Source organism: Oncorhynchus gorbuscha, linkage group LG19, assembly GCF_021184085.1.
Source record: "Oncorhynchus gorbuscha isolate QuinsamMale2020 ecotype Even-year linkage group LG19, OgorEven_v1.0, whole genome shotgun sequence".
Classification (NCBI taxonomy): domain Eukaryota; kingdom Metazoa; phylum Chordata; class Actinopteri; order Salmoniformes; family Salmonidae; genus Oncorhynchus; species Oncorhynchus gorbuscha.
Window position 1 is genome coordinate 45,489,119 of NC_060191.1, and position 17,449 is coordinate 45,506,567.

Sequence of the window (17,449 nt, forward strand, 5' to 3'; positions counted from 1 at the left end):
AAGGACTGCCCGTTCCATGATCTCGCCATCACGGTGGACAACTCCATTGTGTCCTCCTCCCAGAGCGCCAAGAACCTTGGCGTGATCCTGGACAACACCCTGTCGTTCTCAACCAACATCAAGGCGGTGGCCCGTTCCTGTAGGTTCATGCTCTACAACATCCGCAGAGTACGACCCTGCCTCACACAGGAAGCGGCGCAGGTCCTAATCCAGACACTTGTCATCTCCCGTCTGGATTACTGCAACTCACTGTTGGCTGGGCTCCCTGCCTGTGCCATTAAAACCCTTCAACTCATCCAGAACGCCGCAGCCCGTCTGGTGTTCAACCTTCCCAAGTTCTCTCACGTCACCCCGCTCCTCCGTTCTCTCCACTGGCTTCCAGTTGAAGCTCGCATCCGCTACAAGACCATGGTGCTTGCCTACGGAGCTGCGAGGGGAACGGCACCTCAGTACCTCCAGGCTCTGATCAGGCCCTACACCCAAACAAGGGCACTGCGTTCATCCACCTCTGGCCTGCTCGCCTCCCTACCACTGAGGAAGTACAGCTCCCGCTCAGCCCAGTCAAAACTGTTCGCTGCCCTGGCCCCCAATGGTGGAACAAACTCCCTCACGACGCCAGGACAGCGGAGTCAATCACCACCTTCCGGAGACACCTGAAACCCCACCTCTTTAAGGAATACCTAGGATAGGATAAGTAATCCCTCCCCCCCCCTAAGTTTTAGATGAACTATTGTTAAGTGACTGTCCCACTGGATGTCATAAGGTGAATGCACCAATTTGTAAGTCGCTCTGGATAAGAGCGTCTGCTAAATGACTTAAATGTAATGTAAATGAGTGCAAACAGTGAGGAGGACATAGGAAAGCTAATTCCCCTGTTTTGGGAAAAGTTCATCATTCAATTCTAACTTAAATAGGCTTGTTTATGATCATTATATTGATTGGGCCTTACTGTGCCACATATGAAGTGCTTAGTATTGTGTATGGACGGATGCTTTGATCAAGGGAGTATGCATAGAATTCTAACTTGAAAAATACATTTGGATCTTCGCAATTTTTTGCCTCAATCGTGCAGTTATGTCAATGGGAAAAATGAACATTCAGGCCTATGAGAGAGGAAGGCAGTGTTTTACGGTGGCTTGATGTTTGAGTAAATCTCCCCAAAGACAAACATGACTTTTTATCAGTCAGAGGATTAGACACAAGATCAATGTTAAAGTTAATGCTTCAACAATAGGTGGAAATGAACTTGAATCAGTAGTAGGCCTAAGATAACAATTATCCACATAACTGGCATTGTCTTCTTAAGTGAAATATAAGTACAGGATATATACAGTAGGCCTAAAACATCTATTTTCACTTCAGAACAAATTCTTATTTACAATGACGGCCTACACCGGCCAAACCCGGACGATGCTGTGCCAAATGTGCACTTCCCTATGGGACTCCCAATCACAGCCGGTTCTGATACAGCCTGGATTCGAACCAGGGAGTCTGTAGTTGTAACGGCATTCAGAGGTGGAAGATGGATCGGACCAAAGCGCAGCGTAATAAGTGTTCATGATGATTTATTCAAAACGAACTGAACACAAAAATACAAAACAATAAACGATGTGAACAAAAAAAAAAAACGAAACAGTACCGTGTGGCCCAAACACTCACACGGAAACAAACACCCACAAACCAAAAGTGAAACCCAGGCTACCTAAGTATGATTCTCAATCAGAGACAAGTAACGACACCTGCCTCTGATTGAGAACCATACTAGGCCGAACACAAAAACCAACATAGTCCCCCCCAAAGGTGCGGACTCCGGCTGCAAAACCTGAACCTATAGGGGAGGGTCTGGGTGGGCGTCTGTCAGCGGTGGCGGCTCTGGCGTGGGACGTGGACCCCACTTCACCACAGTTTTTGTCCGCCTCCTCAACCACCCCCGTGGCCTCTTACGAGCGGCGACCCTCGCCGCCGACCTCCGACTGGGGACCCTAGCCATGGGTCCCGAATGGACGGAGAATTCCGGCAGCGCCAGACAGGCGGGAGACGCCGGACAGGCGGGAGACTCCGGCAGCTCCGGAGTGAAGGACGGCTCTGGCAGCTCCTGGCTGGCTGACGGCTCTGGCAGCTCCTGGCTGGCTGACGGCTCTGGAAGCTCCTGGCTGGCTGACGGCTCTGGAGGCTCCTGGCTGGCTGACGGCTCTGGCGGCTCCTGGCTGGCTGACAGCTCTGGCGGCTCCTGGCTGGCTGATGGCTGAGGACAGACTGGCGGCTCTGGCAGCTCAGGACAGACTGGTGGCTCTGGCGACTTAGGACAGACTGGTGGCTCTGGTGGCTCAGGACAGACGTGTGACTCTGGCGGCTCAGGACAGACAGGAGGCTCTGGCGGCTCAGGACAGACGGGAGACTCTGAAAGCGCTGAGCAGGAGGAAGGCTCTGAAAGCGCTGGACAGGCGGGAGCACCTGTAGGGAGAAGACGGAGAGACAGCCCGGTGCGGGGGCTGCCACTGGAGGGCTGGTGCATGGAGGTGGCACCGGATAGACCGGACCGTGCAGGCGCACTGGAGCTCTTGAGCACCGAGCCTGCCCAACCTTACCTGGTTGAATGCTCCCCGTAGCCAGGCCAGTGCTGGCGAACCAGGGACACCATGCGTAAGGCTGGTGCCATGTACGCCGGCCCGAGGAGACGCACTGGAGACCAGATGCATAGAGCCGGCTTCATGGCACCTGGCTCGATGCCCACTCGAGCCCGGCCGATAAGAGGAGCTGGAATGTACCGCACCGGGCTATGCACACGCACCGGGGACACCATGCGCACCACCGCATAACACGGTGCCTGCCCGGTCCCTCTTACTCTCCGGTAAGCACGGAGAGTTGGCGCAGGGCTCCTACCTGCCTTAGCCACACTCCCCGTGTGCTTCCCCCCAAGACATTTTTGGGGCTGCCTCTCGGGCTTCCTTGCTAGCCGTGTTCCCTCCTATTGCTGGCTCCTCTCCTGAGCTACCCCTCAGGCCTGAGCTACCCCTCGGTCATGAGCTACCCTTCAGTCCTGAGCTATCCCTCAGTCCTGAACTACCTCAGTCCCGAGCTGCCCCTCAGTCCAGTGGGGTCCCTTGTTAGGGTTCCTAGGCCAAGGTCGGCGGCGAGGGTCGCCACTCAAAGGACGCTAAGGAGGTGGACAAAGACAATGATGGAGTGGGGTCCACGTCCAGCACCAGAGCCGCCACCGAGGACAGATGGCCACCCAGACCCTCCCCTATAGGTTCAGGTTTTGCGTCCGGAGTCCGCACCTTGGGAGGGGGTACTGTCATATTCTGACCCTATTATTTGTGTTATTTGGATTGGCCAGGACGTGAGTTGGGTGGGCATTCCATGTTTTGTGTTTCTAGGTTGGTTTTCTGTGTTCGGCTTAGTATGGTTCTCAATCAGAGGCAGGTGTCGTTAGTTGTCTCTGAAACCCAGGCTACCTAAGTATGATTCTCAATCACTGTTTGTTTGTGGATGATTGTTTCCGTGGCTGTGCTTTTCACCACATGGTACTGTTTTCGGTTTTCGGTTTTCACATTTGTTGTTTTTGTAAATTGAAGTGTTCATTTTTGTCTTCATTAAATACATTATGGACACTTACCACGCTGCATCTTGGTCCGATCCTTGCGACACTCTTCAGACGAAGAGGAGGAAAACCCTTACAACATGCCACAATATCACATCTTAGATCCGTATATCCCAGGCATATTATCTGGGTTTCTCATAACCGGGATACAACTTGTTTCGGGTAATTATAAACAGCATATGTCTATATGGATCAACTCAAAAACAGAATACTTGCGTATCCCGATTAATATTGGGATAATAGTGCTCAAGTAAGCATGGTAATTGTTACAGGCTTTGGTTTTTGATTTCGATGTTGGTTTTTGGGTGTGGATGTGCACTGATTGGAGTCGTCCTTGTTGGCCAGGATGTGTTGCACCTGTCTCCTCATTAGTTTCACCTGTGCTGGCAGAGACAATGCTCCTAGTGGTGTGTTTGGTTTGCTCCATGTTTACTTTCACTCCCTAACCTAAAGGTGGTGTGGGTTTTCTTTTAGTTTGTCTTTTCTTTTAGTTTGTCTTTTCTTTTAGTTTAGTTTCAGGGGGGTTGGAGAAAGAGAAAAAGGATGTAAGGATCTAATAAATTCTGTTTCCACAAATGGGCAGTAAAGTATTCTTCCAGACATGACGGATCTAGTAGTGTCACGTTCTGACCTTTATTTCCGTCTTTATTTAGTATGGTCAGGGCATGAGTTGGGGTGGGCAGTCTATGTTTGTTTTTCTATGTTTGGTTTCTGTTTCGGCCTAGTATGGTTCTCAATCAGAGGCAGGTTTCGTTAGTTGTCTCTGATTGAGAATCATATTTAGGTAGCCTGGGTTTCACTGTTGGTTTGTGGGTGTTTGTTTCCATGTGTGTGTTTGTCGCCACATGGTACTGTTTCGGTTGTTGTGGATTTCACTTTATTGTTTTTGTTCAAGTGTTCATTTGTCTTTATTAAAAACCATTATGGACACTTACCATGCTGCATCTTAGTCCGATCCTTACTCCTCTTCAGAGGAAGAGGAGATCTGCCGTTACAAGTAGATCCTTTTGATATAAGGATTTTGTTTCTTGTCCTAGTACAATACACACAATTTCCTGTACAATAAAAGGGATGAATCCATTCACATGATAAAAAAGCTGTTTATTAATTTAATCATGCTACAATGAATACATCTTTGCATTACTTATTGTATATATGAATTAAAATAATTCCAATTCATTTTGGAGCTTCATGTACAATGACAAAGATCAGCCCAATTCCCCACTCAATTACACTTCACCCAAACCTCAGTTTGTGTAACAAACATGGACTCAGATAGACATTGCATCAGTGTATCTGTCCCATTATGGTATCTGTGAGAGCACTGGAAGCTTCATTAAGGCCATCTCCATTTTGAAATAGTAATTTTTTTTCTACTACTTCTACGATCTGACAAACAAACTGGAATGGTACATACTGCCACTGTGAATAAAGCCAAGGTTGGCTCCTAGGAATAATTAATTGGCTAATCCCCCCTGGTGACCTGTATGGAATTACTACTTAAAAATGGTGAAAGTCCTCAATGGCGCAGCCCATGCTAAAATTGGCTTTTGGGCACGAGAGTCCTCTATCTACCTCTATGGTTACAAAATTCTTAGACCGGTAACTGAGCTAAGGAAGGACCAGCCAGTCTGGAATTTGCCCTAACTACATGGTCCACCTGTTTCTGCTTTATTCTTAAATATCTCCCCAGATATTAGCAGAATGGCGCTGGAGAGGATGGTTGACGTTTTACGTGCTCCTAACCAACTGGGTTATTTGATTCATTTTTTGCCGTTGTTTGTAACTTATTTTGTACATAATGTTGCTGCTACCGTCTCTTATGAACGAAAATAACTTCTGGACCTCAGAACAGCGATTACTACTGGAAGAAGCTTTTTCCTTTAATGAGTCCAACAAAAACTGTAATATCATATGTTTTACCAAGTCGTGGCTGAACGACGACATGAAGAACATAGAGCTGGCAGGTTTTACACTATATCGGCAGGATAGAACAGAAACCTATGGTAAGACAAGGGGTGGTGGTCTATGTATATTTGTAAACAACAGCTGGTGCAGGATAAGGAAGTCTCAAGGTTTTGCTCACCTGAGGTAAAGTATGTCATAAGCTGTAGACCACACTATCTACCTAGAGAGTTTTCATCTGTATTTTCGTAGCTGTCCACATACCACCACAGACAGATGCTGGCACTAAGATCGCAGTCAATGAGCTGTATACCGCCATAAGGAAACAGGAAAACACTCACCCACAGGTGGCGCCCCTACTGTCCGGGGACTTTAATGCAGGGAAACTTAAATCCTTTTTACCAAATTTCTACTAGCATGTGAAATGTGCAACCAGAGGGAAAAACTCTAGACCACCTTTACTCCAAACAAAGAGACACGTACAAAGCTCTCCCTCGCCCTCCATTTGGCAAATATGACCATAATTCTATCCTCCTAATTCCTGTTTACATGCAAAAATGTAAATGAGGAAGTACCAGTGACCCGGTCAATAAAAAAGTGGTCAGATGAAGAATATGCTAAGCTAAAGGACAGTTTTGCTAGAATGGTGTATTCATCAATGCATCAAGATTCTTCCGATGGAATTGAGGTGTACACCACATCAGTCACTGGCTTCATCAATAAGTGCATCGATGACGTCATCCCCACAGTGACTGTACGTACATACCCCAACCATAAGCCATGTATTGGCAACAGGCAACATTCGCGTAGAGCTGCAGCTTTCAAGGAGCAGGACTCTAATCTGGAAACGTATAATAAATTCCAATATGCCCTCCGACAAACCATCAAACAGGCAAAGCATCAATACAGGACCAAGAACGAATCATACTACACCGGCTCCGATGCTCATCGGATGTGGTAGGGCTTGCAAACAATTACAGACTACAAAGGAAAGCACAGCTGAGAGCGGCCCAGTGACACGAGCCTGCCAAGTTAAGAGCCTGCTAAGTTACTTCTATGCTCGCTTCGAGGAAAGTAACACTGAAACATGCATGAGAGCATCAGCTGTTCCAGATGAATGGGTGATCACGCTCTCCACAGCCGATGTGAGTAAGATCTTTAAACAGGTCAACATTCACAAGACAAACTACCAGGACGTGTACTCTGAGCATGCGCTGACCAACTGGCAAGTGTCTTCACTGACATTTTCAACCTCTCCTTGTCTGAGTCTGTAATAACAACATGTTTCAAGCAGACCACCATAGTCCCTGGGCCCAACAATACCAACATGTTTCAAGCAGACAACCATAGTCCCTGTGCCCAAGAACACTAAGGTAACCAGCCTAAATGACTGGCGACCCGTAGAACTCACGTCTGTAGCCATGAAATGCTTTGAAAGGCTGGTCATGTTTCACATCAACACCATTATCCTAGAAACCCTGGACCCACTTCAATTTGCCTACCGCCCTAACAGATCCACAGATGATGCAATCTCTATTGCAGTTCACACTGCCCTTTCTCACCTGGACGAAAAGGAACAATGCTATTCATTGACTACAAATCAGCGTTCAACACCATATTGCCCTCAAAGCTCATCACTAAGCTAAGGACCCTGGGACGAAACACCTCCCTATGCAACTGGATCCTGGACTTCCTGGACTTCCTGACGGGCTGCCCCCAGGTAGTAAGGGTAGGTAACAACACATCCGACACTCTGATCCTCAACACAGGGACCCCACAGGGGTGCGTGCTCAGGCCCCTCCTGTACTCCCTGTTCACTCATGACTGGTCAGGCACGACTCCAACACCATCATTAAGTTTGCTGATGACACAGCAGTGGTAGGCCTGATCACTGACAACAACGAGACAGTCTATAGGGAGGAGGTCAGAGACCTGCCGCCAGGACAACAACCTCTCCCTCAACGTGATCAAGACAAAGGAGATGATTGTGGACAATGAGAAAAGGAGGACCGAGGATGCCCCCATTCTCATCGACAGGGCTGTAGTGGAGAAGGTTGAGAGCTTCAGGTTCCTAGGTGTCCACATCACCAACAAACAAACATGGTCCAAGCACACCAAGACAGTCATGAAGAAGGCACGACAAAACCTATTCCCCCTCAGGAGACTGAAAAGATTTGCATGGGTTCTCAGATCCTCAAAAGGTTCTACAGCTGCACCATCGAGAGCATCCTGACTGGTTGCATCACTGCCTGGTATGGCAACTGCTTGGCCTCAGACCGCAAGGCACTACAGAGGGTAGTGTACATCACTGGGGCCAAGCTTCCTGCCATCCAGGACATCTATACCAGGCGGTGTCAGAGGAAATTTTCAAAGACTCCAGCCACCCTAGTCATAGACTGTTCTCTCTGCTACCGCACGGCAAGTGGTACCGGAGCGCCAAGTCTAGGTTCAAAAGGCTTCTTCACTGCTTCTACCTCCAAGCCATAATACTCCTGAACAGCTAATCAAAGGGCTACCCAGACCTCTCTTGTACGCTGCTGCTACTCTCTGTTTATTATCTATGCATAATCACTTTAACTATATCTACATGTACATTTTACCTCGACTAACCAGTGCCCCGCACATTGACTCTGTACCGGTACCCACAGTATATATCCTCGCTATTGTTACTTTACTGCTTTTACTGTTGAATTATTTGTTACTTTTATTTTATATTTTTTACTTATCGCTTATTTTTCTTAACTTCTTAAACCATTGTTGGTTAAGGGCTTACAAGTGAGCATTTCACTGTAAGGTCTACACCTGTTGTATTCGGCAGATGTGACAAGTGTAATTTGATTTGTTTTGAGATACAAACATGCCTGTTTATCAGGGATATGATTAGACACAAGATCGATATAAAAGTTAGTGCTTCAACAATCAATTTCTTTGAGACTGTGGTCCCAGCTTTCTTCAGGTCATTGACCAGGTCCTGCCATGTAGTTCTGGGCTGATCCCTCACCTTCCTCATGATCATTGATGCCCCACGAGGTGAGATGTTGCATGGAGCCCCAGACCGAGGGTGATTGTCCGTCCTCATCTTGAACTTCTTCCATTTTCTAATAATTGCGCCAACAGTTGTTGCGCCAACAGTTGTTCTCACCAAGCTGCTTGCCTATTGTCCTGTAGCCCATCCCAGCCTTGTGCAGGTCTACAATTTTATCCCTGATGTCCTTACACAGCTCTCTGGTCTTGGCCATTGTGGAGAGGTTGGAGTCTGTTTGATTGAGTGTGTGGAGAGGTGTCTTTCAAACAGGTGTAGTTAATACAGGTAATGAGTGGAGAACAGGAGGGCTTCTTAAAGAAAAACTAAAAGGTCTGTAAGAGCCGGAATTCTTACTGGTTGGTTGGTGATCAAATACTTATGTCATGCAATAAAATGCAAATTAATTACTTAAAAATCATACAATTGATTTTCCCGATTTTTTTTAAAGATTCCGTCTCTCACAGTTGAAGTGTACCTATGATAAAAATTACAGACCTCTACATGCTTTGTAAGTAGAAAAACCTGCAAAATCGGCAGTGTATCAAATACCTGTTCTCCCGACTGTATAAGAGCAGGATATATACAGTAGGCCTATGAACAGCTATTTTCACTTAAAGGTCAAATGCAGCCATTTTTATCTCAATATCGTATGATTTTTGGATAACAATTTAAGTACGTTACTGTGATTATGTTTGAAGCAACATCTCAAGACATCAGTCAGGAAGTTAAAGCATGGTCCCAAATGGGTCTTCCAAATGGACAATGTCCCTAAGCATACTTCCAAAGTTGTGGCAAAATGGCTTAAGGACAACAAAGTCAAGGTATTAGAGTGGCCATCACAAAGCCCTGACCTCAAGCCTATAGAAAATTTGAGGGCAGAACTGAAAAAGCGTGTGCGAGCAAGGAGGCCTACATACCCAACTCAATTACACCAGCTCTGTCAGGAGGAATGGGCCAAATACTAATTGAGTGTATGCAAACTTCTGACCCACTGGGAATGTGATGAAAGAAATAAAAGCTGAAATAAATAATTCTCTCTACTTCTAACATTTCACATTCTTGAAATAAAGTGGTGATTCGAACTCACAGGGAATCTTTTACTATGATTAAATGTCAGGAATTGTGAAAAACTGAGTTTAAATGTATTTGGTTAAGGTGTATGTAAAATTCAGACTTCAACTGTATATTTCTGTTTGATGTACAGTGGGGCAAAAAAGTATTTAGTCAGCCACCAATTGTGCAAGTTATACCACTTAAAAAGATGAGAGAGGCCTGTAATTTTCAACATAGGTACACTTCAACTATGACAGACAAAATCAGAAGAAAAAAAATCCAGAAAATCACATTGTAGGATTTTTTATGAATTTATTTGCAAATCATGGCGGAAAATAAGTATTTGGTCAATAACAAAAGTTTCTCAATACTTTGTTATATACCCTTTGTGGGCAATGACAGAGGTCAAACGTTTTCTGTAAGTCTTCACAAGGTTTTCACACACCCAGCCACATTTCATCTTCAATGCCCTTGCTGATGGAAAGAGGTTTTCACTCAAAATCTCACGATACATGGCCCCATTCATTCTTTCCTTTACACGGATCAGTCATCCTGGTCCCTTTGCAGAAAAACAGCCCCAAAGCATGATGTTTCCACCTCCATGCTTCACAGTAGGTATGGTGTTCTTTGGATGCAACTCAGCATTCTTTGTCCTCCAAACACGACGAGTTGAGTTTTTACCAGAAAGTTATATTTTGGTATCATCTGACCATATGACATTCTCCCAAACTTCTTCTGGATCATCCAAATGCTCTCTAGCAAACTTCAGACGGGCCTGGACATGTACTGGCTTAAGCAGGGGACACGTCTGGCACTGCAGGATTTGAGTCCCTGGCGGCGTAGTGTGTTACTGATGGTAGACTTTGTTACTTTGGTCCCAGCTCTCTGCAGGTCATTCACTAGGTCCCCCGTGTGGTTCTTGGATTTTTGCTCGCCGTCCTTGTTATCATTTTGACCCCACGGGGTGAGATCTTGCGTGGAGGCCCAGATCGAGGGAGATTATCAGTGGTCTTGTATGTCTTCCATTGCCTAATAATTGCTCCCACAGTTGATTTCTTCAAACCAAGCTGCTTACCTATTGCAGATTCAGTCTTCCTAGCCTGGTGAAGGTCTACAATTTTGTTTCTGGTGTCCTTTGACAGCTCTTTGGTCTTGGCCATAGTGGAGTTTGGGGTGTGACTGTTTGAGGTTGTGGACAGGTATATTTTATACTGATAACAAGTTCAAACAGGTGCCATTAATACAGGTAACGAGTGGAGGACACAGGAGCCTCTTAAAGAAGAAGTTACAGAAGAAGTTACAGGTCTGTGAGAGCCAGTAATCTTGCTTGTGTGTAAGTGACCAAATACTTATTTTCGACCATCATTTGCAAATAAATTCATTAAAAATCCTACAATGTGATTTTCTGGATTTTTTTCCCTCATTTTGTCTGTCATAGTTGAAGTCTACCTATGATGAACATTATAGGCCTCTCATATTTTTAAGTGGGAGAACTTGCACAATTGGTGGCTGACTAAATACTTTTTTGCCCCACTGTATGTCTAAACTTTGTCTCTTAACCTGTTGTATCGTTCGTCGTCCTTGTCTGAGGAGTATGAAGGATCGGAGGACCAATGTGCAGCATGGTACGTGTTCATGATGAATTTATTAAACACAGAACACTAAAACAAAAATAACAAAGAGAATGACACGAAACGAAACCGTCCTGTCTGGTGACATACACAAAGACAGAAAACAATCACCCACCAAACACAGGTGGGAAAAGGCTACCAAAGTATGATCCTCAATCAGAGACAACTAACGACACCTGCCTCTGATTGAGAACCATATCAGGCCAAACGCAAAACACAACATAGAAAAACGAACATAGACAACCCATCCCAACTCACGCCCTGACCAACCTAAAACAAAGACATAACAAAAGAACTAAGGTCAGAACGTGACTCCTGTTTCTCATGGTCAGCTCCATTGAAACAAGTCTAAATGTTTTTGTTCCACTTGGCTGTAATTGAAAGTTCTTCAGTCTGTCCAAAGATCATCAGATACCTCCTCGTGGGAATCCAAGATATCTCGCTTGACTGTTTAATCCAATCTCTTTCAGTAGAGTCTATTCATATCTGATTCTAACAGTGATGGCCTGTGACCGGTTTGACTCTATTTGTAAGCCCTTGCAGTACCACACCATTAAGACCCCTAATAAAGTCAACCTGTTGTTGGCGGTGGTATATATCGTCCAAATTCATAGAAGCAAAAGGACTGACCATCCATGATATCAAAATCATAGTTTTAACCATGTTTTGAGGCTATACAGTGTTTGTTTTCAGTTATATTGTTTATAAACAATGGAGTGAAACAAGCTTATATTTTGGGTTCTTATGGGGTAAGACAGTTGACTCAGCCCATGAGGCATTCATAAGTTACATTTTTCAAGAATCAATGGGTGTATATGATTCTTTTAAAAGTTTGAAAATGTAAGATTGCCCATTTAAGTGAACCAAAATAATTGGAATACAGTCAAACAAACACAAACACCTCCCTGATCTCAAACGAAGTGATACAAATACATCCTTAATTAATGCCATTGGGTGACATCTCTCGAAGACATTGCTTTAATTTGGAAAATACTAAAAATACTCATGTCAATTATGATATGGTGAAGGTATAAAAAAGGCTCAAATGTATCACGCCAGCCAACATCTTACTTGGAAGACTGTTCATTTTAGAATGTTCTCATCTTCATCAAATTCATTCACACCAACTCTAGTGTATTAACCTGATGGTAACTATTTTGACATTTGCACATTTTCTAAACGTTTATTTTAGTACTGCATTTTATTATATGTAAAATGATGTCTGATAACTTCTGATTATAATTGTCTTTTCCTCAGGAAATATGAACCAAACTGTGTTGCATAGCACTGTATTTTTCACTGCGTATGGACCTCCAGGCCCACTCAACTACGCAGCTTTTTTCTTCACATTTTTGCTTTTCTTCATTACAATATTTGCCAACATCAGTCTCATGCTTGTCATCTACTTAGAATCACACTTACACAAGCCCATGTACATATTTCTCTTCAACTTGGCGGTGAATGGACTGATTGGGTGTTTATCCGTCTGTCCGAAGATCATGGACAATCTTGTTAATGACATAAAGGACATCTCTCACAAAGGTTGTTTATTGCAGGTGTTTTTCAGCAGTGTATATGCAACGTGTGCTTACGTTATTCTAGCAGTGATGGCATATGACAGGTATGTCTCAATTTGTAAGCCATTGCAATATCATAGCATTATGACCCCTTCTAAAGTGAAGATGTTGGTAGCATTGGTATATTTTATTCCCATAACTATGCTTGCTTTTCAAATATTTATCACTTCTAGGCTCCCTGTGTGCAGCTACAATATCAACAAGCTTTTTTGTGATAACCTATCAGTTGTTAAACTCTCTTGTGTTGAAAGTGCACTGAGTAACCTGTATGGTATATGTATGATAGCAAGTCTAGTGGTTTCACCTTTTGTGTTAGTTGTGCTCTCATACATCAAAATATTACTTGTTTGCTTGAAAGTCTCAAAGGAGTCACGAACTAAGGCTTTTAATACATGTGCTCCCCACTTGATCACTTTCATCAACTTCTCAACAGCCATCATTTTTTCTGTTATTTACAACAGGCACAGCACAGTTAGCAAGGAGGTTAATGTATTAATAGCAGTACAGTCCATTCTTTTCCCACCACTGGTACACCCTATCATATATGGTATTAGGACCAAGGAGATCAGAACATGTATTACAAAAATTATAAGATCAAGAATCTTTTCTAACTCTCTTGATTTTCCTCATGTAAAATCTGAACGTAAACTGGTACCAATTATGACTTTAGATGGTACAGCAGCAGGGCAAGGGTTGCCGGTTTGAATCCCAGGTATCACAAGAACTTATGACAGAATGTGAGCCGCCAGAACTGGATGTTTTTATCATCAACCTAATCTCTTGTTTCTCCTTTTTATTGCATTTTTTTTGTGAATTATTATGCATTTTGTTAAGCCTATTTTACTATAGGAAAGTCAAATAAGGGATGGTGCTGTGTCGCTGATCCTTCCACTTTAGCATGTCAGTGGGCATGTATGTGTGTTTCAGGGGGGTTGGAGAAAGAGAAAAAGGATGTAAGGATGCAATAAGTTCTGTTTCCACAAATGGGCAGTAAAGTATTCTTCCAGACATGACGGATCTAGTAGATCCTTTTGATATTTTGAAGAAATGTGAATTAGAAAGTAAAATAAACAAATAATTTCCGGTAAAAAAAAGGGATGTATGCATTTTCTTGATCAAATAGTTTATTAATTTCGTCATCCTAAAATAAATACAACTATTTTTGCATCAGTTATTGTTCATGTAATTGTAAATAATTAAAATGCATTTTTTAAATAGCTTCATGTAAAATGAGGAAGTTCAGCCCAATTCCCCACTCAAATACACTTAATCTAAAGACACCTCAGTTTGTGTTACAAACATAGATGTCAGCGTATCTGTCACAATAGGATGTCGGTGAGAGTACGGGCAGCGCCATTGAGGCCATCTACATTTTGAAGTTGTCAATTTTCTTCTTCTACTACTTCTATGAGTTGGCAAACAATCTGAAAGGTTGCATAATGCCACTCGGAGAGTGTTGTTTGAACAGGTGTAAAGTTGGTGATTTACTGCCACCTGCAGTTTGCCCACAAGTATGATTCATTGGCTGATCCCTCATGGTGACCTTCATGGAATTATGTGATCCTTCCTTAACCCATATGAAGTCCCACCCAGTTACTACTCTAGTGAATTTTGGCCACACGAGTTCTCTATCTCTATGCTTTCAAACTTTTTATACCGGCCACTGAGCTAAAGATTGTCCAGCCCATCTGGCATTTGCCCTAACTGCCTGGCCAGTCTGTTTCTGCCTAATTCTTCAAGATATGCACACACTGTAATTTAAGCACAGGTGTTGTTTCACACCAATATTCCATGATAATGTCCCTGAGAGGAAAAGTTTGTGGGGTGTGTCAGTGTTAACATGGAGAACACCTCTGGTACAGTGTAACATTCTAAGTGAACCACAGTGTGATTCTACTTCATCTGAAATTGATTGAATTACTGCCTTTGTGCTGAATATGAAGATGATATGGCAAGAGACATGTAAAGGTTAAATACAATGCAACCTGATGCAAACATTTAATAGTCTTTGAGCAACTGTGAAAGTCCATTGCCATGTGTAGGGTCAGTGATTACAACTATAAGCAAATAGCCACTAAATTCAATGGCACAATGAAGCAATCATGAAGATTCAAATTTCAGGGTTCAGATCTAGTATGTTTTTACAAGCATGTCTTATTTTGGCCAGCCTCTCACCATATATAATAGGATTGAAAATTGGTGGGCATATTATAAAATAGTGAAGCATAGGTGGTACACATGTCTCGAGTGCAAACAGTGAGGAGGACATAGGAAAGCTAATTCCCTGTTTTGGGAAAAGTTCATCATTCAATTCTAACTTAAATAGGCTTGTTTATGATCATTATATTGATTGGGCCTTACTGTGCCACATATGAAGTGCTTAGTATTGTGTATGTACGGATGCTTTGATCAAGGGAGTATGCATAGAATTCTAACTTGAAAAATACATTTGGATCTTTGCAATTTTTTGCCTCAATCGTGCAGTTAGGTCAATGGGAAAAATGAACATTCAGGCCTATGAGAGAGGAAGGCAGTGTTTTACGGTGGCTTGATGTTTGAGTAAATCTCCCCAAAGACAAACATGACTTTTTATCAGTCAGAGGATTAGACACAAGATCAATGTTAAAGTTAATGCTTCAACAATAGGTGGAAATGAACTTGAATCAGTAGTAGGCCTAAGATAACAATTATCCACATAACTGGCATTGTCTTCTTAAGTGAAATATAAGTACAGGATATATACAGTAGGCCTAAAACATCTATTTTCACTTCAGAACAAATTCTTATTTACAATGACGGCCTACACCGGCCAAACCCGGACGATGCTGTGCCAAATGTGCACTTCCCTATGGGACTCCCAATCACAGCCGGTTGTGATACAGCCTGGATTCGAACCAGGGAGTCTGTAGTTGTAACGGCATTCAGAGGTGGAAGATGGATCCGACCAAAGCGCAGCGTAATAAGTGTTCATGATGATTTATTCAAAACGAACTGAACACAAAAATACAAAACAATAAACGATGTGAACAAAAAAAAAAACGAAACAGTACCGTGTGGCCTAAACACTCACACGGAAACAAACACCCACAAACCAAAAGTGAAACCCAGGCTACCTAAGTATGATTCTCAATCAGAGACAAGTAACGACACCTGCCTCTGATTGAGAACCATACTAGGCCGAACACAAAAACCAACATAGAAAAACAAACAGACTGCCCACCCCAACTCACGCTATGACCACACTAAAACAAAGAATAAAATAACAGTACCTATGGTCAGAACGTGACAGTACCCCCCCCAAAGGTGCGGACTCCGGCTGCAAAACCTGAACCTATAGGGGAGGGTCTGGGTGGGCGTCTGTCAGCGGTGGCGGCTCTGGCGTGGGACGTGGACCCCACTTCACCACAGTTTTTGTCCGCCTCCTCAACCACCCCCGTGGCCTCTTACGAGCGGCGACCCTCGCCGCCGACCTCCGACTGGGGACCCTAGACATGGGTCCCGAATGGACGGAGAATTCCGGCAGCGCCAGACAGGCGGGAGACGCCGGACAGGCGGGAGACTCCGGCAGCTCCGGAGTGAAGGACGGCTCTGGCAGCTCCTGGCTGGCTGATGGCTCTGGCAGCTCCTGGCTGGCTGACGGCTCTGGAAGCTCCTGGCTGGCTGACGGCTCTGGAGGCTCCTGGCTGGCTGACGGCTCTGGCGGCTCCTGGCTGGCTGACAGCTCTGGCGGCTCCTGGCTGGCTGATGGCTGAGGACAGACTGGCGGCTCTGGCAGCTCAGGACAGACTGGCGGCTCTGGCGACTTAGGACAGACTGGTGGCTCTGGTGGCTCAGGACAGACGTGTGACTCTGGCGGCTCAGGACAGACAGGAGGCTCTGGCGGCTCAGGACAGACGGGAGACTCTGAAAGCGCTGAGCAGGAGGAAGGCTCTGAAAGCGCTGGACAGGCGGGAGCACCTGTAGGGAGAAGACGGAGAGACAGCCCGGTGCGGGGGGCTGCCACTGGAGGGCTGGTGCATGGAGGTGGCACCGGATAGACCGGACCGTGCAGGCGCACTGGAGCTCTTGAGCACCGAGCCTGCCCAACCTTACCTGGTTGAATGCTCCCCGTAGCCAGGCCAGTGCTGGCGAACCAGGGACACCATGCGTAAGGCTGGTGCCATGTACGCCGGCCCGAGGAGACGCACTGGAGACCAGATGCATAGAGCCGGCTTCATGGCACCTGGCTCGATGCCCACTCGAGCCCGGCCGATAAGAGGAGCTGGAATGTACCGCACCGGGCTATGCACACGCACCGGGGACACCATGCGCACCACCGCATAACACGGTGCCTGCCCGGTCCCTCTTACTCTCCGGTAAGCACGGAGAGTTGGCGCAGGGCTCCTACCTGCCTTAGCCACACTCCCCGTGTGCTTCCCCCCAAGACATTTTTGGGGCTGCCTCTCGGGCTTCCTTGCTAGCCGTGTTCCCTCCTATTGCTGGCTCCTCTACTGAGCTACCCCTCAGGCCTGAGCTACCCCTCGGTCATGAGCTACCCTTCAGTCCTGAGCTATCCCTCAGTCCTGAACTACCTCAGTCCCGAGCTGCCCCTCAGTCCAGTGGGGTCCCTTGTTAGGGTTCCTAGGCCAAGGTTGGCGGCGAGGGTCGCCACTCA

The 17,449-nt window shown here is 45.2% G+C and overlaps 1 protein-coding gene across 1 annotated transcript; it reads left to right on the forward strand.

Moving 5' to 3' along the window:
- Positions 1 to 12,297: 12,297 nt before the first annotated feature.
- On the forward strand, positions 12,298 to 13,875 carry LOC124006427 (olfactory receptor 56A5-like). Its single transcript, XM_046316437.1, has 2 exons — positions 12,298 to 12,366; positions 12,476 to 13,875. The coding sequence occupies exon 2, from the start codon at positions 12,481 to 12,483 to the stop codon at positions 13,498 to 13,500; it is 1,020 nt and encodes a 339-aa protein (XP_046172393.1). The 5' UTR covers positions 12,298 to 12,366; positions 12,476 to 12,480; the 3' UTR covers positions 13,501 to 13,875.
- The last annotated feature ends 3,574 nt before the right edge of the window (positions 13,876 to 17,449 follow it).

Coding starts and splice junctions, on each gene's coding strand:
- LOC124006427 (XM_046316437.1), top strand. CDS start 12,481: ATGAACCAAACTGTGTTGCATAGCACTGTATTTTTCACTGCGTATGGA.